A 22,936-nucleotide genomic window follows, 5' to 3' on the forward strand; every position below is an offset into this window, starting at 1 on the left:
TCGATCTCTTACTCAAGAAGGAGAAATTCAAAATGCTCATGTTGGCTCAGGTCTTGTCTGTCCTGACTCAGGAGACTGGATGGTAGTGTTGGACTTGCAGGACCCCTATTTTCACTTCCCAGTCCTGCCAGTCCACTGGCACTATCTGCGGTTTACGGTAGGCCATGAGCATTTTTAATTCACTGTGCTCCCCTTTGACCTTACCAGCTCAGCCCATTTGAGAAGATCAGGGGTTCCAGTCTTCCCCTATTTCGACGACTGGCTGTTGAAGGCGGGCTCATCCCAGACTGTCGTCTTCCACCTCCTGCACTCGCTGGGGTCCACTATAAACATGCTAAAGTCACACCTGACTCCCTCTCAGACACACCCTTTCACTGTGCTGTTCTGGACACTGCAGTTTCGGGCTTATTCTCCTGAGAGGCCAGTCTGGGATATTCAGGCCATGATACCGATGTTTCAGCCTCTGTCCTGGATATCGGTGAGACTGGCTCTGAGGCTGTTGGGTCTCATGGCATCCTGCATCCTGCTGGTAACACATGCCAGATGGCATATTGAGGCTCTGCAGTGGGACCTGAATTTTCAGTGGGTGCAGCATCAAGGGAAGATCTTTGACATGGTCCAAGTCTAGGCCGGAACTGCAAAAGATCTGCATTGGTGACTAATGCACAGTGATTGGGTCAGAGAAACCCCTCTCCCTTTCCCAATCAGATCTGACAGTAGTGCCAGATGCGTCAATCCTGGGATGGGGCAGCCATCTGGTTGAGGTGGAGATCAGAGGACTCTGGTGGAATCCGGAATCCACATCAACCTGCTGGAGCTCTGAGCAAACTGACTGGCATTGAAAGCTTTTCTTCCCTTCATCAAGGGAAGGCTAGTGCAGATGCTCACGGATAACACCACTGCTATGTGATACTGCAACAAACAGGATGGGGTGTCTGCTCTAGACCAAGAAGACTGGCTGGTAACGCTGGATTTACAGGATTCGTATTTTCACATTCTCATCCTGCCTGTCCACTGGCATTACCTGCGGTTCAAGGTAGGCCACAAGCACTTCCAGTTCACTGTGCTCCTATTTGGCCCTACCAGCGCCCCTCAGGTGTTCACTAAGGTGATGGTGGTGGTCGCAGCTCATCTGCGCAGGTTAGGGGTTTCAGTCTTCCCCAACCTCGATGACAGCCTGTTAAAGGCAGGTTTGCCCAGGATGTGGTCTCCTACCTCCAGACTACGGCGAACCTTCTGTATTTGCAGGGGTTCACTATAAACATGTCGGAGTCACACCTGCCTCCCTTTCAGATGCTGTCTTTCATAGGAGCTGTTCTGGAAACAGTGCAGTTTTGGGATTATCCTTCCTGACAGCGAGTCCAGGAAATTCATGTTATGATACCGATGTTTTGGCCTTTACCCTGGGTTTTAGTGAGACCGACTCTGAGGCTGCTGGGCATCATGGGCTCCTTCATCCTGCTGTTAAATCATGCCAGATGGCATATGCGGGCACTGAAGGGGGACCTGAAGTTCCAGTGGGCACTGCATCAGGGAAATCTCTCCAACATGGTCCAGATCTTGGAGGAAACTGTAAAAGACCCGTAGTGATGGATTACGAACGGCCCAAAGATGGTGACCCCATTTCATTTGGGACAGACTGTCACCCTGCCCCCTGCTTTGCTCCCCTGCATCCCTCTAAGGAACACGAGCGACTCCACCGGCTGGACCCAAAAAGAGCATTGTCGTTCTACCTTGACCGTACAAAAGAGATCCGGTGGATGACCAACTCTTTGTGGGAGCAAAGAAAGGTCGGGCAGTACAGAAGCAAGACATTTTGTGCTGGGTCATTCTCTGTATAAAAATCTACACCCTGATTAAGAAGCTGCCTCCCAAGGGCTTATGGGCTCATTACACCAAGGGAAAAGCTATGACCATGTCATTAGCTCATGGAATCCCGGTCCTGGACATTTGTCAGGCAGCAATGCGGGCATCCCTGCATATGTTTGCAAAGCACTACTACCTGGACAATTGGGTCTGTAGAGATGGGCATTTTGCCTGTTCGGTCCTGCAGGACTTTTCAGTTTGAGGACAATTTGTCCTCAGCCCACCGCCAGGAGGTTATGGCTTGAGTATCTATTCTAAAGGTATGCATTGGCTGGTAGAGACTACATCTAACTGCAGATTCCTTGCACCCACCCATGCCACCTCACTCTGTGGACTCATTTGCTAGGGTTAAGGGGATCCCTTTCAGGGCCCTAGTTTGGACACACAAATGCACCAGTTTATTTCATGGCTCTGCGCTCCTTGTGTGGAAAGTCACGAAAGCAAAGTAACTGATGTCCTCACGACTGGGTGGTGCCTAGATAGGTGACCACGATGTCTTATTCGGCGCTGCCTTGTGGAACCGAACGGAGCCACCCGATGACATGCGCAGGAGTATTGCTCAAGCAAATGTTTCCGGATCCAGTCTAAAGCTTGGGGAAATTCAAAGGCAAGGAATCTGTAGCTAGATATAGTCTCTACCAGATAATGCATTACCGAAGGTAAATAACCTGTTCCTTAAATCCGATTTTACCAGTAAAGAGGATTTATCATTACTATTCCAAAGATATGAAACATGAATCAGCTACTACTTTCCAAATCAGGAATTACAGCCTAAAAGCGGATTAAGGAATTCCCAATGTTAACTGATGAGAGGAGTAGGCCTCACAGTAGTCAAAAACAAATATAGGTGTTTTTCACAACCAGGATTTGCAAAACTTTAAGGTACATGTCCTACCTTTTACTTACATAGCACCCTGACCTATAGGCTACCTGGGACCTACCTTAGGAGTGACCTATGTGTAATAAAAGTGGAGTTTAAGGCTTGGCAAAGAGTTTTAAGTGCCAGGTCGAAGTGGCAGTAAAACTGAACACACAGACTCTGCAGTGGCAGGCCTGAGACATATTCAAAGAGCTACTGAATTGGGTGGCACAATCAGTGTTGCATGCTAACTAATAGCATTTAATTTATAGGCCCTCAGTATATGGTATACCGCTTTACAAGGGACTTACAATTTAATTAAATATGCCAGTTGTGTATACACCTGTGTTAGCATATTTAGGGGAGAAGCATATGCACTTTAGCACTGGTCAGCAGTGGTAAAGCGCTCAGAGTCCTAAGGCCAACAAAAAGATTCAGCAGAAACAGGAGGTAAGCGGGCAAAAAGTTTGAGGTAAGACCATGCTATGGTTGACGGGTCTAACAGGAAGAGATGGAAAATATTCCAAAACACCTCCAAAATGTTCAAGTCAGAAGAACAGAGATAGTAGAAAATGACAAATCCATCTGCAATTAGATGCAGCAGACACTGTCAGCCAGCCATCTACTGTTAGCCAGCCATCAGCTCAACAATATGCATCTTCTGTGTAACCCTGTGTAGCTCTGACATTCTGGCTTTTTCCCAGAATCCCAAATGCTGTTGCTGAGGCTGCTGTCTGGTTGGGAACATTTGTTCAGCCCCAAGATTGATGAGGGTTTGTGGAAAATTGTACAGGCCACTAAAACCTATAAGTCAATGTTGGCACTGCAGCACCACCACTATTATTTTCTTGAGCCGTAGAAGAGGTGCCCTGCCCTGTCTCACAAAGAACCACAGCATACTTTTTCTACAGGAGGTCATGCCATAGCTAAAGGAATTTGACTTCATAGTGATTCTCGACATCAAGTGCTAAGTGACATTTAGAATCAAGTCACCACAGTGGTTGTGACTGTCGCTCTGCTGCAAGAGTATGCATGTATACCCGTATCTGGGTGACTAGTTGGTCCAATGAAAAACATTGTTTGTGAATGCCAATATAAACCAGGCAAAAATCCAATTGCTTGGCAAGCTAAGGTTCAGTAGAAATGTGCCAAAATCTCTTCTTCATCCACAGCATACCCAAAATGAGGATTCCTGGAGACACTCCTCAATCTCCACAAATGCAGGTATTTCTGACAATTATTCTCCTAGTGTCACATCCTCTTGCCAGTATGCAGGTCATGTGCATAGTGGACATGATGGTGCTGTTCCAAATGCCTGACTCCAGCATTGGTAACTGGTGACTAGAGTTTGGAGGATACACACTCTCCAGTTGTTACAGATGGCAAGAGTTCTAGCATTGGGCTCTAGAGAGTCCTGCGTTTTCTGTTTAAGTTTATAGCAAGCATGGAAAACAATCTTGCATCCAGACTAAGCAGGACTCAATAAGAGTGTGCAAACTACGACTCTGGCGTAGTTCTACAAGTTTTGCATTCCCACCCATGGGTGACTCAGGTATACTTAGTTCAGTGCACCAAAGGTGAATGTGAAACACAGGTTATTGCAATCTTGCAGAACCCCACCCAATACATAGTTGAAGTGAAGTCATTGCTTTTGGGTTACTACCTGTCCCTGGAAAGGGATCAGGGGCATCATGGTAAAAGTAAACATGTTTTGTTCTTCATAGTATCACACACGCAGTACTGGGAAGAACAGACACTTTTATCTGAAAGTATTACAACCGGGCAGACCTGTTCGTTAGTACATCTCTAGAGTGATCTAAAATAATCACACAAGATATCTTAAAAACAGCAAGAAGTCACGCTGTAAATAACTAAAATGAAATAAACATTTCTCACATGCTTAAAATGTCAGCAAAAGGTCTACACCCTAAAATCTACTTCTATGCGCTACCCCAGGAGAGCACGTGGTAGAGTAACTTGCAGTCTGGAGTTTCTTAGGGGGGAGCAGTGCACCGCATATGTTGTTAACAGCTCAGGCAGTCGTTATCGGAAGAGCTGTGGAGGAAGTGTTCCCTGCGAAAAGGAACACGCTCTTCAGTATAAGCCTTCCCCTGAGGTATTTGGCTCTTATCAGTGTCAGGCAAGATGCATCATCTTCTCCGAGTGCTGGCAATGGTCAAGATTATCTTGGACGGTATCTTGCCGTCTCTGCCTAAGGGGTCGAGTGGTGGGTCATAAATTCTAAATATTATCAAAATTTCAAGAATGTGGTACGTAGGTTACAGATGCCAGAGAAAGTGTCCTAGACATAGCCTTAAGAAAATGGGAGCTGAGGGCATGTCAGTTTGGACTACACCTCTTTGTTAAATTATCTAGCGATGTTTCTGGATGACTGGGTGTCTCATAAGATGTTATGTCTGGGTCATTATAAAAGTAATTTGACACTCTCAGTTCTATGAATGATAAAGACAAACAACATTTATGTTATTATTTTTTATGACAGATCCGACTGTTGTGACAGTAAGTTGGCAGAATTTGGGACAAGTGTTGTCCGAGATGGAGTTGAGTGCCTGGCCGGAATGGATTCAGACCTTAGGGACTTGACTTAGGTTTTGAGGGTTTCAAGTGTTGGGGGGGGTCACACGACCCTCCAGTTGTCACAGATGGTGAGAAATGTAAATTCGGGCTCTCCAGAGTCTTTTTAATCTCCCATTAGCCACACTTGAACCAGCACTGCAGAGTAAGTGAGTCTGGTCTTTGTGGACTTTGGCAGGGAAGAGTCTTGGTATCAAATAGAAGTCCCACTTGACTTCTAAAAACCAATGTGGTAGTTTTATTTGTAGTGCAACCACATCAATATAAATAAAGAGACAAAAAGCTAAAGAAAATAAATAAAAACATGGCAACTAAATGTGGGGGGCACATGCTTTCATAAAAAAGTTAAAAAGCAAAACTTCAAACTGGTCTGTTATCCTGGAACAATAAAAAATGATAGACTATGCAGAATGTTTTTTGAAGATGGTTGGATGGCTTTGAAGTTTGCAGCAGTGATACTGGGTGCTCTGTATAAGAAGGTTGGGCCCAGTAGCAGTCCTGCTGTAACTCTCATTGCTCAGTTACTACTAATATGCAGTTGCAGGTGAATAGCTGGGGCACGAACAAAGGAAATATCTCCTTAGATCGGAGTTCTCTGGATGCAGAGTAATGCAGAGTAAGCAGACAAAATTCTGTTACTCAGACTACCTGACCTCCTAAAGACCAGCACTTGTCTACTAGGCATATCAAATCATTGACAACAAAACCAGTGGCTGAAGAGGGCTAATCCACTGCACAGTTGTATGTATGATGTTCTCATGGGCTGAACCAGTATATGAATGGCCCTCTGTCTGCTGAATAACTGAAGTGGGCTTACACAAACTCATTTTCTCTAAGCAAACATATGTATTACTTTTTAGAAAACATCAGGCTGGTGAGACAGAATCAGTCTTTCGGTCAGACCTAAAACATATAGTTATAGATAGAGCAGAGAGAGCATCAGCATAAGACATACAGCACTGGACAAAAGCATCACAATTTTCCCTGAAAGGCATGGGACAACTGTGGTACTGCAGAACCAATGCAACGTTCCTTCAAAGACATGGAACAACTATAGTACTGCAGTTCCAGCTAACGGAAGCTCCCTTCAACGATATATAACAAATGTGGACATGGAACAAGTGGCACAAGGCAAACCCCGTTAGATCAAATAAGCAGCATTTCAGATTAGGTAATAGGGTGTAAGGAACATCACTGGGGTGTATGAATGCAAGCTTGATTCACATGCACACACAGAACAGGTACAGCATTGGGAAGGAGTACACATTTCCCTCACACCGATAGAACACATAATTATCTGGCCAGACACAATCCAACACTCCCTAGAATGCACAGAACATGGAGACCATCTGCAGCAGCTGGCCAGGCCTGTGTGTAAAGACACACAGTGTGCAGAATTTGGTAGCAGTGTAAGCTACCCTCACTAAAGCACAGTGTGGTAGCACACTCATTTACAGACGGCATGTTTTCCATTGAAATTACCACTATGTTTGCATAGACATACAGTTTTGCTGATAAAAGTATGTAGCGCCCAAACAATAATGTACGTTAAGTGGGTTTAGCAAATATTTGTTGCGCTTCACCAAGTAAATCGTCTTGATTTGTTGTGAATAAAATCTTTGTTTTCATTACACTTCGGAATTAGAAAAAAGTGCCTCATTCTTTCCTGTTCATTTATTTGGAAATGTTTGTATAGTTCATTTATATGTATTTGAAAGTTGGTGTGTTGAAATAAAACAACATCCTACAGCCTTTCCTTTCACACCAGCAAGATTGTCACACAGTTGACTTTACAAAATCCTCAATCTTTGCAGTATGAGAAAGGAAAGTAAACACCAGTTTCCGTGTTAAGAAAAGGCTAGAATGACAGTTGACATCTGTCTTTAAATGTACAGCAAATGTGACAAGATAAAAACAAAATTTAAAGGCGCTTTTAATGCTCATTCATCTTCAGAACTCCCGAGCTTATGGTAGTAGGGGCCCTCTTAGGGCTCAAGTGTGTATTGTAGTTGGGCCCCCTCCCACCTCTGGGCACCAGTGCATTGCACCTGCTGCATCTCTGATAGCTAATCCCACGTGCTTTATGCATGTTTTACAAGCACTCTAGGTATCAAAGTAAGCTGAGTTGGTGTCTGTTTCAAAATGCAAAGCGAGTCTCGGTTTTTTTTAAACATTCTTTATTGGTTTCGTTCAGTGTCACAATACAAAGGGGACGAACATGTCAACAGTAGCCATCATCAACCATGTCACAGAGAGAACAAGGCGGTATTAAGTAAGCAAATCTGTACCGTAACATACTAAAATGGATCTCCTTCACAACTGCAGGAAGTGGAGCCTATGTGACTGCAGCACTGTCAGTAGTGCACTATTCCCTGTAAAAACAATCCATCATGAGCAGAGACTGCAGAATTCACCTCATCTGCTGAGGGGTGCATTCGGGAGTCCCCAGGGTTCAGAAAACTAGCCAGGAGTTCTGCCCACACCCACAGGTCGTCTCCCACCTTATCATTCCTGCACTGCGTAAGCTGTGACTCCTCTTCTCCCACTCATTCAGATACATCATCCACCCAGCAGTCCAAGCTGGGACCCGTCTGACCCATTCAGGTGAGCTGGCGTTTAGCCAGTAGCAGCAACAGATGCAAAAACTTAAATGCCATGTTCTGGCCTTTTCTCCTACGGATGTAACTTAACAGGCAAACGGTGGGGTCTGCAGGAAAGGGTATCTGCAGCACTGCCTCGCCCGAGCCACCACACTCATCCAGAATGTCTGCAGAGGCAGGCAAGTCCACGCCATATGTGAAAAGGAATCTGCGGGGCTCTGTCATGTGGGACAGCTGACTGGTCTAGTGAGATTCATTTTTATATAAGAGCACTGACGTTACATGCGTTACTTACGGGTGGTTTAGAAAGTGAAAGTAAGTGAGTTTGAATCTGGCATTACTCTAAATAGACTTTACCAACGCACACATTCTCACCCATTGTACATCTTCGATGTGTATCCCTAGGTCACTATCCCATGCCGCACGTGCAGGGAATGAAGTGCGTGACTGATCAGCTGACATTTATTTGTAAAGGGGAGTTACCAAGTGGTGACCCTCCCCCTGTCCAGTTCCCCCAATCCCCAAATTGCAAGTGACGTGCATGGATCAGTGGGAAACTGCTCTGGTCGTAGGTGAATACTACCCTGCGCCACGTCAAATGTAATAACCTCTTCAATGGGGTATAAGTCCCCAAGCATCCCACAGTCCCCCTCCTGCAAGGCACACACATCCATGGAATATGCGCTTACCCGGAATGCTGGTAAGCCCCAGAAAACAAATTCCCTGGCAAAGAATCCCTTCTTCAAAACCACTTTGACGGCCTGCTCCCACAAGGAAGCTGTGTGTTCAATGAGGTATGGTGTCCTATCAGCACCCGCCCTTTGTCGTGCCCTGCAAAAGTGACTTCTTCCAGTTGCCCCCTCTGTAAACCAATGCACAGCGTGTTGGGTCTGGGAGGCCAGGTAATATTGCTCCAAATTGGGAGGCACCTGCCCCCCTCTTCTAGCGGCAGGAACAGCAATTCCCTTGCCCTCTACTATGCCCCCTGAGCCAGGTCAGCGAAGTAAGGAGGGAATGCAATCTCCTAAACAAGCCCAGGAAGAGTGTCAAACAAGCGTTGTCTGGAATACAGACATCGTGGCAAAAAAATATCTTTCAGATGGCCTCCCGACCTTTGAGGGGAAGAGGGCAGGAGTTCCAGGATTGAACGCAGGACCGGAGGCCCTAAGTGACCCTCCCAATATCATATTGTAGGCGTTTCTGTTTTGTGTGGGCCACCATCACCCCCAAGTAGTGGAACCTATCAGTCTCCCAACAGAGAGGCAACTTTGGCAAAGATTCTGGGTTACAGGTGACAAGCACCCCTAAATGAAACACTAAACATTTCTTGTGGTTAATCCTAGGGCCTGAAAGCTCCCCAGAAGTGTTGTGTTGGCCCAACAGGAGTGAGTTGGAATGTCTAGGGGCTGAGAGATTAAAATGGGTGTCATCAGCATATAGGGATTCCAGGTGATTAGAATTCCCCCACCCTGATCCCCCATCTAGACATATCCTGTGGGATCTGAATGGCCAGTAGCTCCAGGCAATAGCGAAAAGGAGCAGCAATAGTGGACAAACTTGGCGTATGCCCCTGCCACCCAGGCAATCAAAACATATCTTACACGAAAGTGCAGGCCAAAATCCATTGCTTCTAACACCCGCATGAAGTACTGCCAGACGACCACATCAAAGGCCTTTGCAACATCAGTGGAGACAATGGCAGGTTCCTCCTCCCTCTCCCTTCACTTCATGCAAGGCATGCATTAGCCACCGTAAATTCATAGTAGTGTTACAACCGGGAATGAACCCACATTGGTCCTCATGTGTTAATTGTCAACTCACTACAAGTAACCAGAGGGACAACCCCCTTCTGAAGCTCTTTTATATCTGTAGTAATCACTGTGAACGAGCTATATGATGAGGGGTCTGGGCCATCAGAACCAGGCTCAAGCATCATAGAAATACAACCTTCCTGTATTGACTGGGTGAGTATACTAGAGTCTCTGGCTTCCAAATAGACCTCCAGTAAGTGATGAATAAGAGTGGGGGAGAAAGCTTGGTAAATTTCTGGAGGGAAGCCATCGCTGTCCGGAGCTTTCCCCTTGGCAATTGCTGAAGTGCCATCCGGGTCTCTTCCAAGGTGCGATCCACCTCAAGATCCTGGACAAAATACTCCCCCAGCTGTGGTAGCTGCAAAGGGGCCAAAAATGAAGCAATGCGGTCTGGATCAGGAGAATGTGAACTACAATACACCTGCTCCAGGTGAGATTTGAAGATATTCACTACATGCCCCTGCTTGAAGACCTCCGGGTCTTGGGGGATTTAAGATGGAATATGAGAGAGAGGGGAGTTTCCTGCTTGAAGCTCCAAGCTAATAACCTTCCAGATCGTTCATCCTCCCTATGGAGAAGTTGGCGATAGGATTTGAGGGTGTATTTCTCCTGCCTGTCCCTCCCTTTTGCAACCCGCTGTGAAACCAATAACTCTCCCAGACTCCCTACCACGTCTTCCAGAGGAGGTTGCTGCATACTCACTAATTCATCTTCTCTCCGAGTGAGTTTGGCCTGGTGAGTGCTCCTGACCCCGAAAGTGAGGCCAGCGCAATGCCCCTGGATCACAGCCTTTGTTGCCTCCCATTCAGTGGACAGATGACATTCCGAGGACCAGTTTATCTCAAAGAAATCCGCCAGCATGTCCGTCACCATCTCCCTGCCCTCTACATCTTACAGGATCTCAGGGGGAGCCTCCAGGTCAAAGGCGACTGAGTACTGCTCCCCAATCTAATCTAACAACAGACAAGGGCGTGATCGGACAAGTAGCAAAACAAATGTGCCACTGTGAGGACCCCCCTTCCCAATGACACACAGCAAAATATGATCCAGTCTACAATAGGTATTATGTGTTGGGAAATAGCAGGTCAATTCCCTCGAGGCAGGATGAAGAGCCCTCCATGTTTCGCAGAGCCCCAAGTCAGCAATAACCTCCTGGAATGAGGAAGTCAACTTAGACTTGGTGTAAGGCATGAGGTGTGCCTATCAACATCTCCATCTACAATCCAAGTAAAGTCACCAGCTAATTGGGCTCGGCAGTCCAATGCTGGTGAAAGGACATCCCGCACTTTTGGACAAAAGTGCCCATTGTCAGTGTTGCGTCCATAAGTATTAACAATGACGATGTCCACCCAACAAGTCTGCCCTGAATCAGCAGGTAACAAACCTCTATATCCGCCTCCATGTATGAAAGAGCAAAGGGATCCCCTGTGCTATCTAAATAAGGTTACCCCTTGAGAAAGTTCAATAGTTAGCATAGTAGACTTGATCCCTCCATTTCCTGGCGAAATTGGTAGCCTCCACATCCAAGACATGAGTCTCCTGTAAGCAGGCAATATCAGTAGCTTACCTCTTAAGAAAGGAGGGAATCCTACACCGTTTCTTATAAGAGCCCGACGCATATACATTGCAGGAGATGCCAGCCTAACTCATCGTTGCTTAAGGTGTGCATGGATATCGAGGCATCCTCCCCATGCATGGCAATGACCTGCAGGTCATCAAAACAGAACTCATAACCAATAAAGCCCCACCACCCTGAACAAGTGGAATTAAATCTCAGTATCATAGAAGTCCAAAAGAACCAATGTGTCCGGACGTACACTGTCACAACCCTACCCCCATGACAACAGTGAGTGTCAACTCAATGTGTGGAAGACACCCCTCTGCCCCTCTGATACATCATAAACCTCTGTGCATTTACAAGGATATAAGAAAAGCTCTGAACAGAACACATTCACTGGAGAGCCAACTCCCGCCCCCCAGGAAGCTCGAACAGTCTCAGGAGGATGCGGATAATGTGCAGTATCTCAACATTCACTACTAAGAGCAGTTATGAAACCTTACCGATGACACCCCCTGTAGTAAAAAGGGTAAACCCCCACCCCCTCGATCCAACATCCAGGCAACTGCAGTAATCAAGAACCACCCACCCCGAGGGGGTGCATAAACAGCAGGGAGCCCCACCCATGCAGGCAGTAACATTACACACATCCTTTAAAGAGGCGCAGTGACGATGCCACTACATCTGGCAGAAGTATCTGAGGCCTCTGCATTGAGTGAAGGCCCCCTCTATTAGCGTCTCAGGCACCTGTGAAGTCTCCGCAGCGACAGAGTCCATAGTGCCATCATCTAAGACCACAATTTGCCGGAACCTGCCATGCCATCCCCAACTCCCCAGGGGCCTCATGCGCAGGTATCCATGACTCTTTTACCACTCAGAATGTGTCCCCAGTTGGGCCCAAGGTCTGCACACCAACAGGGCACCCCTGTGCCTTTTACCCTGAGGGGATACCTACCGGGTGTGGACGTCGTCCAAACTTTCTACTCCTTCAGCAGGGGCCATCACCCCACCGCGCTCAATCTGCTGTTGGGGTCCCTGGGAATCTGTTGCAAGCCCCTCAGCTATTGGGTGAGCAGGCCAGCCTTGTCGAGACCCTCTCCTTAGTCTTCCTCAGGTCCCACTCCATGCCTCCTCACCGTCACAGCTAGAATCCAGCAGCACATCACAGCAGGATGGAAGGCCAGGGTTTCATGGCCGCCTTCGTAGCACCTATCATTATGTGCAGGCCTCTCCCGGACAATGGCCCATCTCCGCACCGGCAGGCCCTCCACAAGGCCCAGCGCATATAGGAGCCGGCCAGGTAAATCCCCAAGCAGGTTCCTACTCTAAACCCCTCCAGGCACCCCCACTCACGTCGCCACGAAAGGGGAGATCTGTCAGGCTGTTGCTGTACACTGGAGGGGAGTCGCAGACAGGAGAATCCATTTGGTCGCCACCGGAGAACTCTCCTTGCTCCAGGATAACAATGCAGGCAGGATGTTGGAGCAGGCCCCTCAGCAGGCAAAAATAAATAAATAGCATAATAATGCCATTTATTTTGCCCTAACGGTCGTGCTGTGTAGAGCGTGAGGGAATGGGGCGGGGCTGAATCCTGCAGTTGCAGAAACACTGCTGTCCCTTACAGTGTGCATGTCTGGTTGGCCTGCTGTCTAACTATGGCCAGCCCGATATGTGCACTGTAGACCAAAAAATCCCATGGCTGTCAAACAGCCAGGGGATTGCTGGCACAGGCTCCCAGCCTCAAAATGAGTGCTGGGTTAGCCTGCCCCCACCAATCCTGGAGCTGCTCTCATGCTGAAAACAGTATAAGAGCAGCTCCAGGATTGGTTGCAATCTAGTGTCCTGGAACGAAGTCCTTATATATATATATATATATCTAGAGAGAGAGAGATATGCACTTGAGGTGGGGGGGGGGGGTTGCAGGGGAGCCTGAAATGTGATCAGTTTGGCGCCATCGTGGCCCACCATAGTTTAAACCCGCAGACCGCCTCTGCTGATTCACCTGCACAGCCCTCTCCAGGAGGCAATAAAGAGGAGAGTGGAGTGCCGTTGGTGGATGTTGCTATCTGCTGCAGCAAGACGCAGGATGATGAAGGATATTAGTTTGGAGACGGAGCTCCCGAAGGCCACGTCCTGTTGGCAATCTTTCCTGGCACTGCCCGAGCTTCAGGGTTAAGAGGGATGAGTTGTTCGATTAATGCCTGCAGCCAAACAGAGATACTGAAAAAGAAGTTGTACTTCCCTGGACCCAACAACAGATGACAAATATGGGGTCCTTTGTTTAATGTATCTACATTTTGTGTTTCTTTCTTGTGTTTTGCTAATATTCAAGGCAGAAATGCATCTACAATGGCTGCTAGGATGAGCAAATGTAGCCTCAAGTTATTCCTCAGACCCCTGGTGGAAATGAGTCATGGTCTTGGCCCCTTCCTTGAGGCCAGGGTAAGAGGCACAGACAGTAGTATCGGAAACAAGTGGGCTGGACTAGCACAAAGTCAGTGTGTGCAGGTCAGAGCTCCATGACGGGTGCTTCAAGAGCATAGTCAAACTATAATGCTTCCACGCGGTGTTTATCCAACAGGATTTGCTTCATTTCCTTCCCAAACGAGCATATATGCGATAACTTACTATGCATAACTCCTTTTTTTAAACCAATGTTATTAATATTTCCGTACTTTACAGCTTAGCATGCCGTATTTTATGCGGCCATTATTTGGATCGTTTGTGTTTGTATAGCTCCTTTATATGGAAGACACAAAAGTAAGTGTGGATTACATAGGGCCTGGTTCAGCAGGCAACCTCTGCACTCAGTATGGAATTCCACTTCTGCCTGCTGCTAAGTGAGTCATCCATTAAAATGCCCATATAATTTGGAATACAAATTATTCCTTGGAACATTAACCAACGGATGGGCATTTTCTGATGTGAGGATAATGCCATATCAAGTTTATATCTTTCTGACAGGCTTCCAAATGCACCCTCTACCATCCAGGTGAAAATGCTAAACTCATATCCTGCTTTAACTGAGTCGCTAATTTGGATTTTAATTTTTCCCTACTAAATAAGATTACACAGCAGATTGTATTACCATGTCCATCTGTTCTGTCTGTTGTTGCCACCTCATCCTCTTCTCTAGCTTTCCTAGACATTTTGGGACTGTGACTGCTTATGGGTTGGGTCAGGGCATTTCACGGGTGCTGTACATTGTGCCATTTTCACAGTTTGACAATTAGAATTTAAATGCTTGTCATCCAGATTGGAAGTTCTTCAGACCCCCTTTCTTGGTTATCCTCCCTTGTGTTATGAATTCTGTGCTCATTTCTCTGTCCTTCCTCCGGGTGCCATTGTTCCAACACCTTCCTCCCTGACTACTTCTTCATGTGACCTCATGTGGACCGGTTCTTCAAGCTGCTCCTGCACCTCTAGTCGGTTACACTTGCAATACAAGGAAGTTCGGTTGAGCAAGGATAACCAAGTATGTCGCAGCTTGCTCTTGTTCATTTTCGTTTTCAGATATTTTTTTGAATTTGATGAGACAGGATTTACAAGGTGATACAAACAAAATGCAATGCATCAGAAAGCATCCGTCATTCTACATCCTATGAATTACTAAATGCACGTTTGTTTGGAGGAAGGTGTATACAAGAAAGGGAAGCATTGCAAAGCATACATAATTTAAGAATAAGTACAATGAAGAACAAGTGGGAAAGGAAGAAAGGTGGTCTAGGAAGAGGAGGGTGTGCGCTGGCTAGGGAATAAGGTAAAAATGCAAGTTGACCCATAGATATGGGTAATATCTCGGGGACTAAGAATGTGGAATTCAAAGAGAGAAAGTTGTGTTGTTATCATTTGACACGTGAACGTGTTAGGGATAAGAAGTAAGCCACTGTCCATGGTGGTTTGGATTTTTGCATGAACAGTTCTAATTTGTTTCACAGTTTGCGTGGTTATTATAGTTCACAAAACATTGTTGTCACCACTTCTGGCGAACCACACCCTTGAACGCTCTCTGTGTGATTTCTGTTCTCTAGAGAAATCTTGCGAAGGTCATTGAAAAGGAAGAGAATGTGACATTGGTGCATGGGCAGGAGGAGGCAGTGAAGATTCACACCATCAGCGCTCAGTCACAGATGGTGCTCAAAAGTATCTTTCTGGTGCTTGATTTTCTTTTCAGACAAGACAGCAGGTGAGATGTGCGTGGCAAGTATGGATTTATTGTATAACCCTACCTCCCATTTAAATACCTGTATTGAAGTTGTGGAATAGTGCATGGTGAGGCGCTTTATGCCTAGATTAGCCAAAGTAAGTTTGAATCCATCCCACATTTACAGAACAGCCTCTTTAGTTAAATAAAATGCATGTTTCATATTGGTAATCATCCAGAAAATCTGGCATGGAACTAGAGCTCCTATATCTTCTTGACAACATTGAGAGGAACAAAAACTTTTGAAGGCTGAGCAGCATATACTCTAGTTGTTAGTTTTAGAACACAAGGGAGAAGATGTACCAGAAGATGTACCAGTGTTATCCAGCAACTGTTTTGATATTTGTTCCAGATGTGAGTAGAGTACCAGTGGGAAATACATTGGTCAGTGGACTTTCTCAATTGATTTTGCTTTTAGAAATTATTTTGTACAAATTACCACACAAATTTGGCAAGATAATATAAGAAATTGGTAAGTCTTTCTTCCCTGGTGCCTGGTGAACATCTGCATCACTTCCAATTACACCCACTTGGAATAATCATTGCCTTGCTGCTCCTCTGCTCTCCCGGATAAATCCAAGATGACCTGTCAGCTCTTTACTTATTATCTGATCAAGACTATGTGCAAACAGTTCGATATTTATCAAACAGGTCTGTTGTTGGAATTATTGGTAGTAAATTGTAGACTCTTTTCTGAAAGAATGGACGTATGTAGGGTTGCTGCAAGGAATCAAGGCAAATTAAGGGCCCCATTATGAGTTTGGCAGATGGAAAACTCTGTCTGCCAAACTCCTGACAGGGTGGCCGTTGCCTACGCAGCGACCTCCCCACTGGAGCTATTATGGATTTCCTGCTAGGTCGGCAGGCGGAAACCTACGTTTCTGCCCACTGGCCTAGCGGGAAACAGGCTACAGCATTGTCTCCAGCTCGTAATCGAGTCGGCAGCAATGCTGTCACCTGCAAGGTGCACCAGCACCCTTGCAGTGTTCATTGTCAGTGAACATTGCGATGGTGCTGGCCAGGGGAACCTGCCCTGTCCATGCCAAGTGCATGGGCAGTGCAGGACCCCACCTGTGGCCCCCTGCACTTGTTCTCCGCCAGCCTTTTCATTGCGGTGCGACCGCCATGAAACTGCTGACAGAGAACAAGGACAGCGCTGTCCTGGTGGATTAGGATCACCACCAGACTGCCGGGATCCAAGATCCTGGCAGAGCTGCCGGTTCCTCGGCAGTCCGACCGCCAGGGTTGTAATGTGGCAATCGGACTGCTGCATTGGCTCATAGTAAGGCCATAAGACTTTAACCCCTTCGCTGCCAGGCCTTTTCCCCCTCCTGTGCCAAGCCTTTTTTTATGGCTATTTGGGGTAGTTCGCGTCTAGGCCCTCATAACTTGTCCACATAAGCTACCCATGCCAAATTTGCGTCCTTTTTTTCCGGCATCCTAAGGATTCTAGAGGTACCCAGAGTTTATGGGCTCCCCTGGAGGAGACCAAGAATTAGCCAAAATACAGCAAAAATTTCGTTTTTTTTTTTTTTTTTTTTTTTAATAATGGGAAAAAAGGGCGGTAGAAGAAAGCATGTGTTTTTTTTCTCTGAAAATGGCATCAACAAAGGGTCTGTGGTGCTAAAATCACCATCTTCCCAGCTCTCAGGAACAGGCAGACTTGAATCAGAAAACCACATTTTTGGCATTTTACTGGGGCATGCCCCATTTTTACTATTTTTTTGTGCTTTCAGCCTCCTTCCAGTTAGTGACAGAAATGGGTGTGAAACCAATGCTGGATCCCAGCTAAACGTTTCTGGATATTAGACAAAATTCTGAATTCAGCAAGTTGTCATTTATGTAGATCCTTCAAGGTTTTCCTACAGAAAGTAACAGCTAAAGTAAATAAATATTGAAATTGAGGTGGAAAAAAAAGCTATTCTGTCCACGTTTTCGTCTATAACTTTTTCCTGTTATGACAGAGTTTTGAAAGCAATATGCTGTTACGTCTGCTGGACTCTTCTGGTTGTGGGGATAGATAGGGCTTGGAGGTTCATCAAGAACCCTAGGCACCCAGAGCCAATAAATGAGCTGCACCTTGCAGTGGGTTTTCATTGTATACCGGGTATACAGCAATTCATTTGGTGAAATATAAAGAGTGAAAAATAGGTATCCAGGAAACCTTTGTATTTCCTAAATGGGCACAAGATAAGGTGTTGAGAAGCAGTGGTTATTTGCATATCTCTGAATTCCTGGGTCCCCATACAGGCATGTGAATTACAGGGCATTTTTTCAAATAGATGTCTTTTTTTTACACATTGTCTTACATTTGGAAATAACAAATGTAGAGAAAGACAAGGGGCAATAATACTTGTTGTTCTATTCTGTGTTCTCCCAAGTCTCCCGATAAAAATGGTATCCCACTTTTGTGGGTAGGCCCAGTGCCCGTGACAGGAAATGCAACATGGGGAATCACAGTTTTACATTGAAATCTGATGTGTTTTTTGGAAAGTGCCTAGCTGTGGATTTTGGTCTCTAGCTCAGCCGGCACCTAGGGAACCCTACTAAACCTCTACATTTTTGAAAACGAGATTCCTAGGGGAATTTCAGAATGGGGTGGCTTGTGGGGCTATCACCAGGTTCTGTTACACAGAATTCTTTGCAAACCTCAAAATGTATCCAAAAAAACACATTTTTTTCAAATTTCGGTGATAGAAAGTTTGGGAATCTGAGAGGAGCCACAAATTTCTGTGTGGGATCACCGCACCGGCACAAATTTCCTACCACCCAACGTTCCGCTCTGTCTCCCGATAAAAATTATACCTCACTTGTGTAGGTGGGCCAAGTGCCTGTGACAGGGAAGAGCCAAAAAAAAGTCGAAATTGAGGGGGAACCAAAGCGAGTCCAAAAGGGCAGTTTGAAAAGAAAAAAAAAAAAAACTTTTTAGGCTTTTTAGTGGGGTGGATTTTTTATCAGTACAGATGCGACAGTGCTGGGTGATAGGAATTCTGCGGATTCCTGCAGATTCCGGAAGGTTCCAGCACAAAAATGTGGGTGAAAATATGTGATTTCAAGCAAAGTTGGAGGTTTGCAGGGCATTGTGGGTAAGAAAATGGTGCAGGATGCATGTGAAGCACACTACCCAGGACCCACCCAGATGTTTAGTTTTCAGATGTGTCTAGGTCTGGTAGATTTTTTTAGATGGCAGCGTCCCAAAGTCCAAAAGGTAAAGCCCTTACCATTCCAAGTGGGACAATTTTGAGAGTTAGCCAAGCTGTCATGGCCCAAATGTAAAACCAAATCCCAAAATAATCAAATGTCCTCTTGCTTGACGTTGGGATAAGATCTTTTAGTGTGGGGGGGAGAGCTGAAAGACTGTTACCCCCTTCAGTTGGGGTGGGGGCATTATGCCCATACTGGTTGGTATCCAGCAGCCTACTATTTTCTTTTTAATTCCCTGGCATCTAGTAGGCTTTCTGTCCCCTCCGAGGGTGGATCTGGGGTAAATGTCCCCATTTATTTGGGGCGGGGGTATGGCCATAGCCCCACTTTTTTATTTTTTTTATTTCTTCCCTGGTGTCTAGTAGGCCTCACACAAATATGCTGATCTGCCTCCGGTGCCTCCCTAGCTGTAAAAAAGAAATGAAAATCCCTGGTGCCTAGTGGTTTCTGCCCCCAAATCAGCCTAATTAAAATAGACTAAAGTGGCCTAAAATACATTTTCCCCCCAGGGGAGTGACCCTTGCTTAAGGGGTCACTCCCCTTGCGTGAAATTGGCTCAAGAAAAAAAAATCCCTGGTGTCTAGTGGTTTCTGCCCCCCTTGGGTGTAGATCGGCCTAATTAAAATAGGCCGATCTGCCCCCAAGGGGGGCAGAAATGGCCTAAAATAAACTTGCCTAAGGGGTTGCTTCCCACCTGTAAAATATATATTTTTAAATGATCCCTGGTGCATAGTGGCTTCTGCCCCCTGCGGGGAGGAGCAGATTGGCCTAATTAAAAAATTAAAATAGCCCGATCTGCCCCTAGGGAGGGGGGCAAAAAAGGTGTGATAAAAATGCCCCCCCTGGGGTGAGGCTTCTACCCTTGTTTGTATACTAAAAGTAAACAAACTCCCTGGTGTCTAGTGGGCATTCCTGCAGCCCGATCACTATGCGATCGGGCTGCAGGAATGCTGAGAAAGACATGAAAGGGAAGGAAAGAAAAAGCCTTTCCTTTTCATTTCAAGCCTCTCTGATCTCCCCCACCCCCGATTGGAAGAGAAATGCAAGCATTTCTCTTCTGATCAAGCTGGAAGCTCAGCTTCCAGTGCCATAGGGGTAACCTCTGATGAGGTCAGTGCGCGATCGCGCCCTGACATCATTAGACGTCACTGGGAGGGTCGGGTGCAAGGGGAAGTGATTTCCCCTTCCATCCCTGCCCAGGGGAGGGGTCAGAGCCAAGGACGTAACTGTTACGTCTTTGGCACCCAAGGGGCTAATACATAAATCAAAGAAAGGTAGATGTGTCTACAGATAGACTGGCACTTAGAGGAAGAAAGAAGACACTGGCCACAGGAAGGAGAGGGTGAGAATCTATGGTGGTGATCCCATCTCCCCTTAGGGTCTTCATGATTTTCAGATGGTGAGCTGCTGAAATGTAGCATAGAAGAGCTCAGATGCTTGTGTGCTTAAGATAAATCTGACATTTGTCATCAAATGGGCTTCCCATGAATTTATTAGATTAATAGTTCTCTCATGCCCATCACCCCATAAAAAGCACCCAGAAAAGCATTTGCTGATTTCACAGATGGCAGCACTTTTCCAGAACCTCAAGTGTGCTGCAGTTGGGTTAAATCTTGCCATGGAGTGCTTAGAAAGCGAAGCAGTTTTCACATCTGATATTATTATTAACACTCTATAATTATGACAGGTTGGCTTCAGTACCGTTAGGCTCCACCCCTACACATCTTATTGTGAAAATTTGCTGTGGTGAAATTTTGCCAGTTAGCATGGCTGTGGGCGCTCTTGTGATGAACCTCATAAATGTGGCACTTGGGATCTTCCAGTGTCTTTTATTCAAATGTTATGTTAGGTAGACTTGCTGATTACACTGTGAGGTTATCCAGGCTCTTGAGCAGGTGAGTGGGCGTATGATCCCCACAGTTATTTTAAGAGCCAGGTCTTCAGCTTCTTGCAAAGCTCAAGAAGTGAGGAAGAGGCCCTAATGTGTTGGGGGACATTGTTCCATGGTTTGTGTGTGATGTAGGAGAAGGAGTGACCTGCTTCACTTTTGTGAATGCAGGGAATGTATGCAAGCGAGAGTGAGGTAGAGCAAAGATATCTGGTTGGATGAAAGTGTATGAGAGTGCCAAGGTACGTTGGTCCGATGTTGTGTAGGACTTTGTAAGTGGGAGTGAGTAGTTTCAATCAGCTGTGTTTGTGAATGAGGAGCCAGTGAAGTTCTTTGAGGTGCGATGTAGTGTGGAAGGTCTAGTATGAGTCATGCGGCAGCACTCTGAATGGTCTGGAATCGTTGTGGGAGTTGCTTGGAGATTTCTGCGTAGAGTGTGTTGCCATTATCAAGACTGTTTGTGATGAGTGAGTGACAACTGTCTGGTGTTCTGTGGTAGCCACCTAAAGATCATACGTAGCATGTGTAGGTTGTGGAAGCTTGAGGTGCTCACTGTGTTGATTTGTGCCGTCATGAGAAGTTTGTCACCTAAGTTGATTCCCTGGTTTCTAGCATGGTCGTGGATGTTGGACCTATCTTGGACAGCCACCATGTGAAGTGAGGTGGGAGGAGGGTTGGGTATCGTGTTTCCTAAAATCAGAACTTGGTGAACTTGGTTCTGGAGATGCTAATCTTGTCCGTCAGGGAGAGGATGAGTTGGCTGTGAAGCATCAGGAATTTGAGAATTCCAGCTTAAGCCATGGGTCATTGTGCCTCAATTCATTGTCACAAAACCAGGGGACACAAAACTCATTGCCTGTTGAAAACATTGACTTGATTGAGTAACCCGATAACCCCTTAAGCCATTGATTGAGCAACCTCATCACCCCTTAATACATCAATAGAAAATGTGAGGTTTAAAGGTAATATCGTGTAGTGCCACTTATTTTCATGGTATGCTCTACACCGGCTATGCTAACCTCTGAGAAAATGGCAGGAACTGTGTCAAATGTGTCCAAAGTCCATCAACCACTTCAGTCAAATGTTAGGAGCTGAACTCAAATAAGCCTCCATTTGCTCCTGCTACACAATCTGTTAGCAGCAGTCAGTGGTAGCATGAGAGGAAGATATTTATCTGGATGCAAGAAGGACATCTGTATCAGTACACAGGAGAGATTTTAGAGGCCTATACAAGTGATAATGGAAATCACTGAAGGTAAACAGCTTCTGGCTTTCTGTAATTCATCCAGAATTGGGAAGTAGTGGAGGGGATGAAAAAGGTTGCGGAGCAAAGATTGATAATAGGTATGCCCCTCTATACAGTCTGTGACTTGAGTTTCTCAGTGACAAAAAAAGTGACAAGCATTTTGCATCTAGCAGGTTATTTGGTTTCTCTCAATAGTGGTATAGATACTCTTTCTGAGGAAAACAGTGAACATGGTGGTGAGAGAACATAGTGGCACGAGGAGAAAACCAAGGTTAGCATTTCTGGTCAGTCAACAAAATTCAGACTCTAAATTTATTCATATTCCGTGCACTATTTGTAATGAATTTCAAAATATAAAAATATTTTATAGTGTACTGCTGAGCACTTAATTCACAAATGGAGACATTGTATTGAAAAGTGAAAGCCTTTAATGAGGGTGTGAACGGCATAGACAAAAACATGAAATACGTGCCCCTAACACTCTTTTGCTTTGAAACATCTATGAGCTAAAGCTGAGGATCTTGAGAATGAGTCAAAACAAAGCAACCTAAGAATTGTAGGTATTCCAGAAACTGTAGATCAAAATGCTTCAGCGTTTATGTTGTATCTGATTTATTGAAGCAGTATATTCTTTCTGGATACAAATGTCCTGGACAGTCTCTTCATATTCCAGATACACAGGATCCCTGCAGTGCACTCCGAGATAGGCCCAGCCCCCCCCCCCTTTCAGCCATTCATAGTAACAAAATATATATATATATATATATAATATTTTAAATAATGACTGTCTCCAAGGATGCCTGATCAGTGGTGAAGTTATTCCCAGATTTTGATTATGAAACAGCACAAAAACTGCAAACGTTTCATTGGCTTGGGAGGGGGTCAACCCTGCCTACTTAAACACAATCTGGTTAGGTCAAATCATAGTTCTGAGAGAATATCTGCTCAAGCCATTGTAATTATGGCGTAGGCAGCCAGCAATCCCGGAGGACTGTGTGTTAAATTGAAGCAGTTCCAACACAAAAGAAAACGACAATAAAATTTCAAAATAAATTTAGAAAAAATGTTTAAAAAATATAGAAACTTTTTACAAGAAAAAATGATC

General features: G+C 45.5%; 1 protein-coding gene across 5 annotated transcripts in view; it reads left to right on the top strand.

The window, feature by feature from the left end:
- BRIP1 (BRCA1 interacting DNA helicase 1) overlaps positions 1 to 22,936 on the top strand; it is a 967,251-nt gene that overhangs the window by 565,109 nt on the left and 379,206 nt on the right. For all 5 annotated transcript variants that reach the window (XR_011201660.1, XM_069226443.1, XM_069226446.1 and 2 more), the window contains one exon: positions 15,321 to 15,475. Coding sequence is in view for 4 of the 5 variants with exons in the window: in XM_069226443.1 (XP_069082544.1) it covers positions 15,321 to 15,475 (155 nt within the window). In the remaining variant the exon portion in view is untranslated. The remainder of the gene's footprint in view (positions 1 to 15,320; positions 15,476 to 22,936) is intronic.

The sequence above is a fragment of the Pleurodeles waltl genome, chromosome 3_1 (genome assembly GCF_031143425.1).
Source record: "Pleurodeles waltl isolate 20211129_DDA chromosome 3_1, aPleWal1.hap1.20221129, whole genome shotgun sequence".
Taxonomy (NCBI): Eukaryota; Metazoa; Chordata; class Amphibia; order Caudata; family Salamandridae; genus Pleurodeles; species Pleurodeles waltl.